The sequence below is a fragment of the Haliotis rufescens genome, unplaced genomic scaffold (assembly GCF_023055435.1).
Source record: "Haliotis rufescens isolate VD_foot unplaced genomic scaffold, xgHalRufe1.0.p SCAF_1, whole genome shotgun sequence".
NCBI lineage: Eukaryota > Metazoa > Mollusca > Gastropoda > Lepetellida > Haliotidae > Haliotis > Haliotis rufescens.
The window spans coordinates 73,883,410-73,895,733 of NW_025963779.1; the positions used below are offsets into that span (position 1 = coordinate 73,883,410).

Here is a 12,324-nt window from a genome sequence, read left to right on the forward strand (position 1 = left end):
AATAATGGTATGCTTTGAGTTAATCGAGACTTGACCCTGGGACAGCCGGAAGGCTGGCTGGCTGACCAACTCCTCCAAGATGCCTGGCCACTGTTCTATTCTATTATCATCATGTATTTATTAACATCGCGAATAAAAGTGTTGTAAACTCAAACATGGACTTTTGTGATTAAAGAACAGATTATATTCAAAATCTAATAAGCTCGGGATCCTTGTTCATTGAACTCCTTTATTCCACCATAGCACTATTTGAGTTCAACAGTCCTGTCTAACAAAGACCTGGTTGCCTAGCCAACAAGACAGCTGCCTGGCGAAGTGCAGTCTGAACATAGATTGCAAAATTTCGGACAGTAGTGTTTAGCACCATCCGGGTTCGTGCAGATGCCTATGGATGCGTTGAGGACTTTGCAGTCGACACCAGGGCTGTCCACACAAGTGGTGACTGTGGTGGCTGGTGTTGGTGTATGTGGGCCTGGGTGCCGTGTGGGCGGTGCGTGATCTGGAGGAAAGGAACATGTCTAGACTGACGCATAAAATAATGACTTTGTAGTATGATATATGGACTTAACGCCGATTTGAACAGTATTTCAGTGATATCACGGTATGTGAGCTTCATTAGGCAGGAAGGAACAAGGATGTCAGTTTGTTGTTTAACGCCGCACGCAGCAATATTCCAGCTATACGATCCAGTGATTGATATCATGCGCATCGATCTACACAATTGAGATACGATGACATGCATCAACCAAGTCAGCGAGCCTGACCACCCGACCCCGTTAGTCGCCTCTTACCACAAGCATGGGTTGCTTAAGAGGAATAGTCACGCGACACGTGCACACGTAGGGTGCTGATGGATTGAGTAGCATAATTAGTGCAAATTGAAGGATCGGACCTGTGATCAGCGGATCCTGGTAAGACCAAGGAACACAATTATGCACAGTGATACCTGGTTCGATTCTCAGATACATACAACGTGTATAACGTTCCTTATCTGTGTCCTGTCGTGATATTGCTTGAATTTTTAATAAGGGCGGTATAAACCCATAGTCACTCGTACATCTATGACTTAATCAAGTTTCGAACTTTACACATGTAACACGTACGAGGAGGTAGTTTGTCGAAGTAGTATCCTCCCTGGAAGGCATAGGAAGACACGCCATCATAGCCGTACACTTGCGCCATGAAGTTGTCGTCTGCTTCTATCCGGTGGTTGCCAGGGGGTATGGAAACAATGGCCACGGAGTACCCAAGATCTCTCACGCGTTGCCATTTTGAAGGATCTACTGCGGACCCGTCTATGGTTACAAAAGGCGCTGAATCGCTATCTACCACGAGATTTATGTAGCTGATGAAGAATTTAGACGTCGGGTTGTCCATGGTGGAGAATGTGTAGTTCCAGCCGTAGCTCTTCACAGGCGGGATCGGGATGCTGAAAGGTGTTGAGCTGCCATCATACTGGGTGACATGGATCCCGTTGTTGGAGAATATCTCTAACGTTGTACCGTCTGGAACCGTGTACTCCCTGAAGTTCCCCTTGTCGATGTCCTGCTGGTAGCTGTGGACGGTGAAGTCTTTGTGGTGCTCATAGACGAAGATGTGGGTGGAGTCAAAGGCTGCCACCACCTTCACTTTGTAGTTACTGTTGTCGAAGAGGTCGGGAATGATGAAACGATCGCCTAGCAGTTCATTTGGAACAACCTTCAACACAAACATTTAGTGAGCGAGTGTGTTTGATTTACGCCACTTTGAACAGTATTCCGACCAGTTATATCACGGCGTGTCAGTTTAATGTGGGAGGAAAGCCCGTGGTGATGCGTGTCTCAGACGTTTAGCACGAGCATGGGTATGATGCTGACAAACCTAGAAATATAATCGGGATTCGAACCCACGATCATAGGTTTCTGGCGTACCCAAGGGACGCAACTCAGCCCGGCGAATTGCAGCCTTAGACGACTGGGCAACCCGTGCATCCCATAGGTTTAGTAGTGTATTAATGGCCAAATGGCTGTTTATATTATTTTATAGTGCTAGCCCACTAAAATACCATGCCGCGGTTTAACATGAATACCCCACTCAGTATACTGACCCCGAGCCGACAAGTCCTTGTTTTAGCCCCTTAATGCCGAGCGCCAGACAGGGTAACAACACGTACAATCTATTAACGTCTTTTGGTATGACGCGGTCGGGGATCGAACCCCGGACCTTCCACTTTCCGTGAAGATGCTCTACAACAACGGAGGTAGTTTGAAAGACACAGGCAACCCTCAGTATACTGACCCCAAGCCGACCAGTCCTTGTTTTAGCCCCTTAATGCCGAGTTCCAGGCAGAGTAACAACAAGTACCATCTTTTAACGTCTTTTGGTATGACGCAGCCAGGGATCGAACCTCCGACCTTCCACTTTCCGTGAAGATGCTCACCACTAGACCACGGATGCGGTCCAGAAATAAAGGTGAGGTGAAATGGGGTTGAACGTCGCGTCCAAGATTATTGCACTTATATAGCGACGTGCATGTACGTGTGTGTGTTTGTGTGGCGGCTTGTACTAGTCCGGACTGATGCCTATTTATAGTGCTAGCTCACTGAGATACCATGCCGCAGTTTAACATCAATACCCCACTCAGACACAGTATACTGACTTCGAGCCGACCAGTCCTTGTTTTAGCCCCTTAATGCCGAGTTCCAGGCAGAGTAACAACAAGTGCCATCTTTTAACATCTTTTGGTATGACGCAGCCAGGGATCGAACCTCCGACCTTCCACTTTCCGTGAAGATGCTCTACCACTAGACCGCGAATGCGGTCCAGAAATAAAGAGTTATTGAAGACAATATATCAGACAAAGCCCACCTGCTCCATGAAGTGATCACACCCAGCGGACCTCGTGGTGTAGAAGCAGGCAGACCCAGAATACACAGCCACCGGCTGACTAGCGTTCACAGCGGTACCAGCAAAGTCACAACTACTCTTCGTAGAGAAGGAAGAAATAATCTGGAAGACGTCCGACTTTCCAACAGTTTCTGTGAAAGTACTGCCACCTTTATATGTATGCCCCTTGTATTTTATGCTGCAGGTAGACGCCAGTGACACTGTTACAACGGTATTGGCTGTAACTCCAGCGACAAGGATGATGGGGTTTTTAGACGGCGTTGGAATGACGTAGTTGACAGACAGCGCTGACACAGGCAGGATTTCGGCAGCGTCGGCCGCGGAAGCGTTGACGTTGTCATTCATGGCGTACACAGAAATGTCCACATCAGAAGTGATGGTGATGCCCCGGGGCTCCAGTGTCATCGTCTTGGGCATCTCGGACTGGTTTGGGATGTCAACTCTTAGGGTAGTTCCACCTGTCAGGTTGTGGGTGGACTTCCAGGGTGGGGCACTCGCCACCTGTGACATACTCAGCTGCACCGTACCGTCCGCCTCTGACGATATGAACACGTAGTTCGCCGTAACGTTGTCTTCTCCCACGCCGTAGTTATACATGAAGCCCACCACGAACTCTCTTCCTTTGGAGAAACCTCCATCTGTAAGCAATCATGGGATACATTTATTGAACAATTTGACAAGGTGACTTCATATACTATTATATGTATCTATCATTATTGCCAGAAATGTACTTCAGTAGCATGTTCTGAAAACGAATGAAAATCCATCCAGGTATTTTAGGATGCCAAACTTTGTTGACCTTGACCTATAAATACCCCCAAACTCTATATATCTCTATGTTTCACAGCGATCAGAAAATCTAGAAACATCGTCCAATTTCATAACTTTATTTCACGTTTTTGAGGTCATGCTCGCCACATTTTGTTTTTCTCTTCTTTTAGGAATGACAGCAGGGAAATATTTGCTATAAAATACGTTTGGCCCATGTGGGAAATGAACCAGCAAAGTCCAGTGGGATGGCCCAGCTAAACTGGAAAATAATGCGTTATTGATCAGGTGTATCTTCACAAAATCGTCTGATCAATATGGACAGGTAATATGACGTTAACTGAAAGCAAATTAAAAGCCTAAACAATAATGAATAAGTGCACGAGCATCCAGCGCAGACAATATACCGTGCACCAGGCCAGATTCACAGGGGCTTGTAACGCTAAATAGCAGCAAGATATATATTTTTATATAGCGCTATGACACCTGTGGTGACAATATTTGCTTTCATTAGGAAATAGTTTATTAAGACTGTAGTCATCATAACGACGCTTGTAGTCTGTAAGTCATGTCAGTTAATGATCCAAGTTGCAAATCTATATACTATAGTCTACTAGTATCGGATTGGTTTATGGCTTCGACAACGCTCTCCATTATGGGATAAATATTTCTTCTAGATTCAACATTAGACCCATGTTCATCTTAATAATATTTAGAAACGTAAACACCACTTCTTGTGAATTAAATTGTGTCCGCCTCTATCAGATGGAGGTGAGGTGAAATAGGGTTTAACGTCGCGTTCAAGGTTATTGCACTTATAAAGCGACGTGCATGCACGTGTGTGTGTGGCTGCTTGTACTAGTCCCGACTAATGCCGATGTTATAGTGCAGGCCCACTGAGATGCCAGACCACAGTTAATGCCGAGGGCCAGACAGGGGAACGACACGTACAATCTATTAACGTCTTGTCGTATGACGTGGCCGGGGATCAAACTCCGGACCCTCCACACTCCGGACGGAGGTAGTTTGAAAGACACAGACAACCAACTTGAAACATCAATGAACTATCACGGCAGGATAAAAACGGTCGTGAAACATATCTACCATACATACTCCTGGAAATGAAAATCACACACAACGATAAGTTTTGAAAATGAGAAAGTATATATTAGATATTATGGCTCTTTTCCTACACCATACCATTGCTAATACCACTGTCAACGCGCTTGATGTTGCACATACTGTTCGTGAAGCACAAAACCTATCAAATATCTAAATACACATATTGGTCGTGAAACATTGCAGGTGCACATTTCTCAACACATTAGGGGCACGGGTGGCCCAGTCGTCTGAGGCGCCGCGATTCGCTGTGCAGAGTTGCGTCCCTTGGGCACGCCAGAAACCTGTGATTGTGGGTTCGAATTCCGGTTCGCCCCGATTATGTTTCTAGGTTTGTCAGTCCCATACCCGTGCTCGTAGGTTTCACCGAAGTGCTACACGTACGTGACCTGCATCACTTCGGGCTTTAATCACACATTAAGCTGACACGCCGCGATATAACTGGAATATTGTTAAACCCAACTCACTCACTCTTGCTAAAGCAAGCCATTACAACAGTCCCACTCCTTGCATTTCCCAACCAAAACAAACCCTTCATCCTCACATCTGATGAATCTCGAACTGCTATAGGGTATACATTTTATGCGTAACTTGGAATGATGTTGTTAATTCATGTCTTTAGACCATACAAGTATCTTCCTGTTCTGTTTTTAGGGACAAACAATGTTGATTGGTAACGTTTCGTTTGCTCGTCAGTTTCCAAGTAATAATATAAGTTGCCTAATGGTCATTTCCCATCACAGTCAACTACTGTTACTGCCTCTTGAAATGACAGATTTGAAATTATTAATAAATAAGTGTCTCATGGCCATGTCTCTATCAAAGATTATGGCTTTGCTTACAAAATTTTCTGTATTAATGAGGATGGCCAAAATTGAGGCTGAGTTGCTTTTTTAAAGCAGATGGAGGCTGTGTTTTTTTATTTACACAAAATCGTGAGCTGTGTTTTGTTTTTCCCAAACCCAGCCCCCTACCCCCTCTTAAGGAATCAAATGGTCTGCCCCTTAGACGACGTCCATTTGACAACAATACAGTTTTATATGCAAAATGGCTACCAGGCAGCCTGATTTCAACCCGAACCATCAGAAATCGTCTGAAAACAGATGGATAGAGAGCCAGAAGACCAATCAAACGTCATGCATCATGGTGTAGTGTCCATCTTTCTGATAAAGGTCGGTTTCTGTTACACATGGTAGACGGCCGTAGACGTCTCTGGAGGCTGGCAAATACAGAGACCCATCCTTTTAGTGGGGGGACGGTAATGGCATGGGGATGTGTTTCATTCATTTGTAAACTTGACTTCATCACGGTGCAGGGTAAATCTGATTCTACACCAGGCAAGACATCCTGGAGACAGCAGTTATCCTCCATTTTGACAACCATGCGTTGACCTGTCTTCATGGATAACGCTAGATCACTGCTGATCACGTGCTGTTCTGGAATGTCAGATTACCATCGATACACTTCACTGGCCATTAAGAAATCCAGACCTTAATCCAACAGAACATCTGTGGGACATTCTAGGGTGTCACGTTCAAGACCCACCTGCCTAGAATTTACGTAAACTTGCTGCTGGTCTGCATGCGGGATAGGCTAGAACGCCTCAACGTCAAGTGCTACGTCTGATTCCTGGAACCGCCTGGCGGCAGTCGTTCGTGTGCAAAGTGGTTACACCAAGTATTGACGAGAACTGTGTTTCTTGCATCGACTGATATTGGTATAGGATTTCTATGATACAGATTGGCGTGAAGCAGTTTAGTTTTTATAGTACGACAATAGTAATTCCCACTTCGTTTTCGATGAATATAACGTCTTACTTCAAAATGCCAAAAATTCAGACTCAATATGTCATTGTTCCAATTTAAACCCTCGTTTTCATCTTGATTGATAACTCTGGTAAGCAGTAAACATCACTAGATACTGTTATCTCGAACGCATTTTGCACTGGGCCGCAAGTAAATTGACTTATTCATGAAAAATCAATTTCCAGGTGTTTATGTCTAACGCATGTTCAATGGAAAGAGTAAACTATATTGTATAGAGAAGATTGGTTTACCTGCCTCTACAGCTACTGCCCCCAGCAGAACCAAACTTATCAGAGCTGTCGGACCCATGGCCGCTAGTGAACTCGTGGCATCGAGCGAGATTCGCACCTGTACGTGTTGTTAGTTATATATACTATATCCTATTTGATAAGAATGTTTTCGCGATTGGAGTGTCCTCTTATCTTGGAATCTGACTGAACTATAGTTAAGTAGTTACAGTTCAAGTTAGTGATATATTGGGAGTCAGGTTTTACGCCGCTATTCTAACCATCATGGCGAGGTATTCCAAGAAGGCGACGTGGTGAAGACACATGTGGTTACAAAAGGATGCATAGCGCTCATGATGCAAAGTGACGCAGGTCACTGATGTTTGTCACTTTATATCCCGTGACGACTCCGGGTTAGAACTGATCTTCAGCAACCATGCTTGTCGTAAGAGGCGACTAACTAAATGGTTCTGGAGGCAAGGCTCGTATCCTAATTGTGTGGATCGATGCTCGTGCTCCCAATCACTGGGTTGTCTGGTCCAGACTCGACTATTTACACGAAACCCATGTCAAGGAGCCGACCAGAGATCGTAATGGGAGGGAGGGGTATTAGTCTACCACCATCTACACTTGGTAGGCGCTGCTGTCATGGTGAAGTATGGGCGGAACAGTTCATTTGTGACAACATGGGGCACATAAGCTTAGTTATGCATAAAGAGCCATGCTAATAGATATGTTACAGCAGTTAACAAGTGGAGGAAAATCCACAGTGACACAGGGTGTGGAAGTTTGCAAGGTATGGTGTCTGACATTACAAGGATCGTAGTCGGATCTCATGATCACCGGATCCTGGTATGGATCTTATACATCAGCTGCATCATACATATCAGCTGCATCACACACATCAGCTGCATTCCTTTTCGGAAGTAACTTATAAACCATTTGGGTGTTTATTGTATATAACATATATCTTTTTAAAGTGCAAACGGGGCGGTGGGGTAGCCTGGTGGTTAAAGCGTTCGCTCGTCACGCAGAAGACCCGGGTTCGATTCCCCACATGGGTACAATGAGTGAAACTCATTTCTGGTGTCCCCCGCCGTGACAATGCTTGAATATTGTTAAAAGCGGCGTAAAACCATACTCACTCACTTACTTAAAATGTAAACGCTGCAACTAATCATTATGGCCTTTATATAATGTCCATTCATAATGCGTCATTCCACTTAAGTGAAAGCTCAATGCGATACATTATTATTCCCGGTCAATGGATCAGTGGACACTTGATTTTCATTCTCAGCTCCATGGGGAGTGTACAACCCAAGCTACCTGTGAGATGCTAGAAGGTTAAGTCACATTACCATCTCATCCTACCGGGTACCCATTCACTGCTGGGTGAACAGAGGAATTTTGGAACAAAGTCTCTTGCCTAAGGAGACACCACATGTGTTTCAGCGTGGGACAGGAGCGAAGCTCTAGAACTGTCAGGAGTCAAGCTGCCGAACTCGTTCACCCCTCCAAGTACTCTCTGCGAACTAACTTCATCTGATTTGTGACATGTGAGATGTGCACTGTATGAATGAGTTTGGTATAATGTCGCTTTGGACGGTATTTCATTTATATCATGGCGTTTCAGCTTCATGTGGGAGGACAGCCCGAAATTATGTAGATGTAGATGTAGATGTAGATGTAGATGTAGATGTTTGTTTATTTGTTGTTTAACGCCGCACTCAGCAATATTCCAGCTATATGACGGCGGTCTGCAAAATAATCGACTCTGGATCAGACAATCCAGTGATTGACATCATGAGCATCGATTCACGGAAATGGGACCGATGACATGTATCAATCAAGTCAGCGAGCCTGACCAGCCGATCCCGTTAGTCGCCTCTTACGACAAGCATAGTCGCCTTTCACGACAAGCATGGGTTGCTGAAGACCTATTCCACCCCGGATCTTCACGGGTCAGATGTAGATGTAGTTCGGAAGCAGTGGCAGTAACGATAGGGAGGCTGCATCAATGATGTGTGGGTGATGGCGTAAGAGTGAAGCAGTCGTAAAACTCTAAATTACTACATTAATAAGGCGCTGTCGCTCACCTGACATGCTTTTGAATATTTAAGAAACAGGACCGAACTATTTTGATCAAAATATGTTTTTTTATGGTAGATCTGAAAGGATCCTATAGAAAAAAGCACAAAATATCCTATAATAATGTGATGGTGTTCATGAATACACTACTGTTGCATTGTGCCCCACCAAACTAAACATTATTGACTTTGTTTTTTTTAAAAAATGTTTATGTTTGTTTCTTACTTCTGTGACCAGAAATAATCAACTCAAAGTCTCAGTGAAACATTCTTCTTAATCCGGGACGATGTCAGAATTTATACATACCAATTTTAACACGTGAAATTACACATTGAAATAGAAGGAAAAGACAAACTAGCCTTTAGATTATGGGTGACCCAGCGGTCATGTTGAAATTCGAAACAGTTTTCTTGTACATGCCCGCCGACATATAGCTGGAAGATTGCGGCGTAAAGGAACATCAGAAACAAGTATTTGGGTATTCCTTTCGAAGGCGTATACGAACAGTTAACGAGGTTTAACGTTAGCAAGTGGCTCATTGTATTGCCCATAATTGTGAAACCAATATAAACTCAACTCTGAACATTCTCAAGAAAACATTTCACAATGTTTCATTAATAAATCATGAAATAAGCTTGTTGTTGTTTCGTTTGATTGTTGTTTAACCCCGGACTCAGCTACATGACGGCGGTCTGTAAATAATCGAGTCTGGACGAGACAATCCAGTGATTGACATCCTGAGCATCGCTCCACGCAATTGGGATATGATGACATACGATCATCAACCTAGTAAGCGAGCCTGACCACCCGATCCCGTAAGTCGCCTCTCACGACAAGCATAGTCGCTTTTTACGGCGAACATGGAATAAGCATTGTGTACCAGAAACGCGGCATTCATGAATTAAACACAACTACAGTCCATGTGAAATTTTTACCTGAGCAGGCAGGGCAGATCAAAGCAAAAGACATCACAACGAAGGCGACTGTTTTCATTGCAACTTCTGACTTAATTAAACAGATGGTAATAGTGCTGGGTATTATCTATTGTCGGTGACCTTGAGGAGATCGGATAAGGATGACCAGTGATTGACCCACCAAGGGTCAAGCTGGGTTATCCATTGTATTAAGCTATATATGATTGTTATACATACAAGGATTGACTGAAAAGTTCTGACCCTTTGTATGACAGACTGCGTTGATGGCATTGGTTACTAATTATATTTCATCATAATCCCTTCCGATGTCCACACACTCCCACAAACGATGCTGGAATGCCTGGATCCCACTGGTCTAGAGGGCTTCCTTCGGGTGGTGTAAAAAGTCCTCAACTTCAGGAATAATGCTTGCGCGATCCTTCTTTTTCAAGTTTGGGAAGAGGTATAAATCTGACGGTGGCAAATCTGGTGATGACGGAGAATGTTCAATGAGTTCCAAGCCACAGTCATGCATTGCACACACCTGCATTGCCCTGGTTGAAGAACGCACCTTTGGTGAGTGTTTTCCCGCGACGTTTAGCATTGATAGACATACGCAGTTGCCTAAATAGGTTTGCCCATCATTGGCCATTAATGGCCGGAACTTCGTGAGGTAGTCCACCAGTGGGATTACTTTGAAAACCAAAGCCATCACCTTACCAAATGTTGGAACACACATTGTTTTCTTCGGAAGGGGGAGACGTTACATGTTTCCACTGCTTTGACTGTTGTTTAGTCTCTGGCTGATGGTGGTAAACCTTGGACGCACCCATGGTTACAGCTGCTCCAAAATGACATCAATTCTCACCAGATGATGTTCCTGGATCGTTTCTGATCAGGGGTCAAAGCAATGGAACCCAGTGTACCGAAACCTTTGTCATGCCCAATTCATTCTCCAGAATGTTCTCAACTCTCTTATGAAAGGTACCTACTGTATTGGCTATGTGGTATGTTGGGAGTCAACACCAAAAATGTCCTTAACATGTTGTACCCGTGTGGGGAATTATATTGTTCCCGGATCTTTGGCGTGATGAGCTAAGGCTTTATCTACTAGGGTCTACCAACGCCCACGACGTCTTGGGTATTTTAACAAGATCGGTCAGACACGTAGAACATTGTTACCCTTAGTTTTGTTTGTTGTTTTATGCCACAGTGATCAATGTTCCAGCCATGTCACAAATAAATCTAACTGAGGGCGTCTGGGCCAGGCAAACCACCGACTGAAAACATGATCAACGTCCACCCCATCCAGTTAGGCGCCTCCCTCAAGGCACCCTTTATACCACTTAATTTGTCCTCGCAACCAATTTTAGATCTCAATCTGTTTACACGGGTTTTGCAAGCAAATTATTCTGGGACTTATGTGTGCTCATAAGGTTGGCAAGAAAAGAAGAGGAAAAACGACACTGACACCTGCATTCAAGATAAGCATTTAGGCACACTGCATTGTGGCTTCATATATTATGTAACAGAGCTCATCCTGTGTACGAGAAGGGGAACTCCTCTTTATATAGGACCATCAATAGGATTCTGGAAAGACTAACCAGTGACTCTACCTGCTCCATGGAGACCTGCATCGTGACTTTTGCTCTTGGAAGTAAGAGAGTTGGGTTTAACGCGGCTTTGGACAGACAGTATTCCAGTTATATCTCAGCAAGTTAGCTTATGTGAGAGTAAAGTCTGAGGTGATGCAGATCTCAGATGTTTACCACTTTGGTATAACCCACAAGCATGGGTATGCTGCTGACAAACCTTGAAACACAATCTCTGCGAACCAGGATTTGAACCCATCATGATGAGTTCCTGACGTGCCCAAGGGAAACACCTTTGCACTATGAAATGCAGCACTTACACTAGACAGCCCTATGCCCCCTTTTGCTCTCGGGAGAAAAAACCCAGAGATGAATAAGACGTAACTGCATGTGCAAGGGCAGCAGGTAACTAAGAAGTATGTATACCAGTGTGAAATTATTATCGTCAGGAATGCCACTAGAAGACCGACCTTTGCATATGAAGCAGTGCATGTATCAAGGCACTATGTCCTAGCAAGAGCATATTAACGATTCCTGTTGTTCGTTCCAAAATCAAAGTTAAAGACCTTAGAGTCCAATTCTTTCAGCATTGCTGTCACTTCTTTGTGGAACTCACTCCCTCCCACGCAGAAATCAGCGCCAACAGTCCTTCAAGTCTAGACTTAAACAATCTCTACCAGCACTATTCCCCATGACAGTTCAGGTTGATTAGCAACTTTTGAGCAAACAGCAATCGCCAGTCCTGGTGTTGAAATATTTGCACAACTTAAATGGCCATATTATTTACTATTATGTATCTTATCTACCGGACTAGTTCTCAACTAATAAACATTTACCCACCCTGCGATGTATAACATTTACCCAACCTGAGATGTCTAACATTTACCCACCCTGCGATGAATAACACTTACCCACCCTGCGATGT

At 44.2% G+C, this 12,324-nt stretch overlaps 1 protein-coding gene across 2 annotated transcripts; it reads right to left on the reverse strand.

Moving 5' to 3' along the window:
- Positions 1 to 211: 211 nt before the first annotated feature.
- Positions 212 to 9,926, reverse strand: LOC124139803 (IgGFc-binding protein-like). Of its 2 annotated transcripts, none has more exons than XM_046507134.2 (4): positions 9,829 to 9,926; positions 2,848 to 3,524; positions 1,104 to 1,698; positions 212 to 499 (listed from the first exon to the last, which is right to left on the reverse strand). In XM_046507134.2, exons 1-4 carry the CDS (start codon positions 9,884 to 9,886, stop codon positions 288 to 290), a joined length of 1,542 nt encoding a protein of 513 aa, XP_046363090.2. In that variant the 5' UTR covers positions 9,887 to 9,926; the 3' UTR covers positions 212 to 287. The 2 variants fall into 2 exon arrangements, with proteins under 2 accessions (XP_046363090.2, XP_046363088.2); XM_046507132.2 differs by lacking the exon at positions 9,829 to 9,926 and adding an exon at positions 6,830 to 6,953.
- Between the last annotated feature and the right edge of the window lie 2,398 nt (positions 9,927 to 12,324).

Excerpts from the sequence above, each read along its gene's own strand:
- LOC124139803 (XM_046507134.2), bottom strand. The coding sequence starts at position 9,886 with ATGAAAACAGTCGCCTTCGTTGTGATGTCTTTTGCTTTGATCTGCCCT. Across the intron at positions 3,525-9,828 it reads GATCTGCCCTGCCTGCTCAG|ATGGAGGTTTCTCCAAAGGA; the intron begins GTAAAAATTTCA and ends GATTGCTTACAG. Across the intron at positions 1,699-2,847 it reads GTGATCACTTCATGGAGCAG|GTTGTTCCAAATGAACTGCT; the intron begins GTGGGCTTTGTC and ends TTTGTGTTGAAG.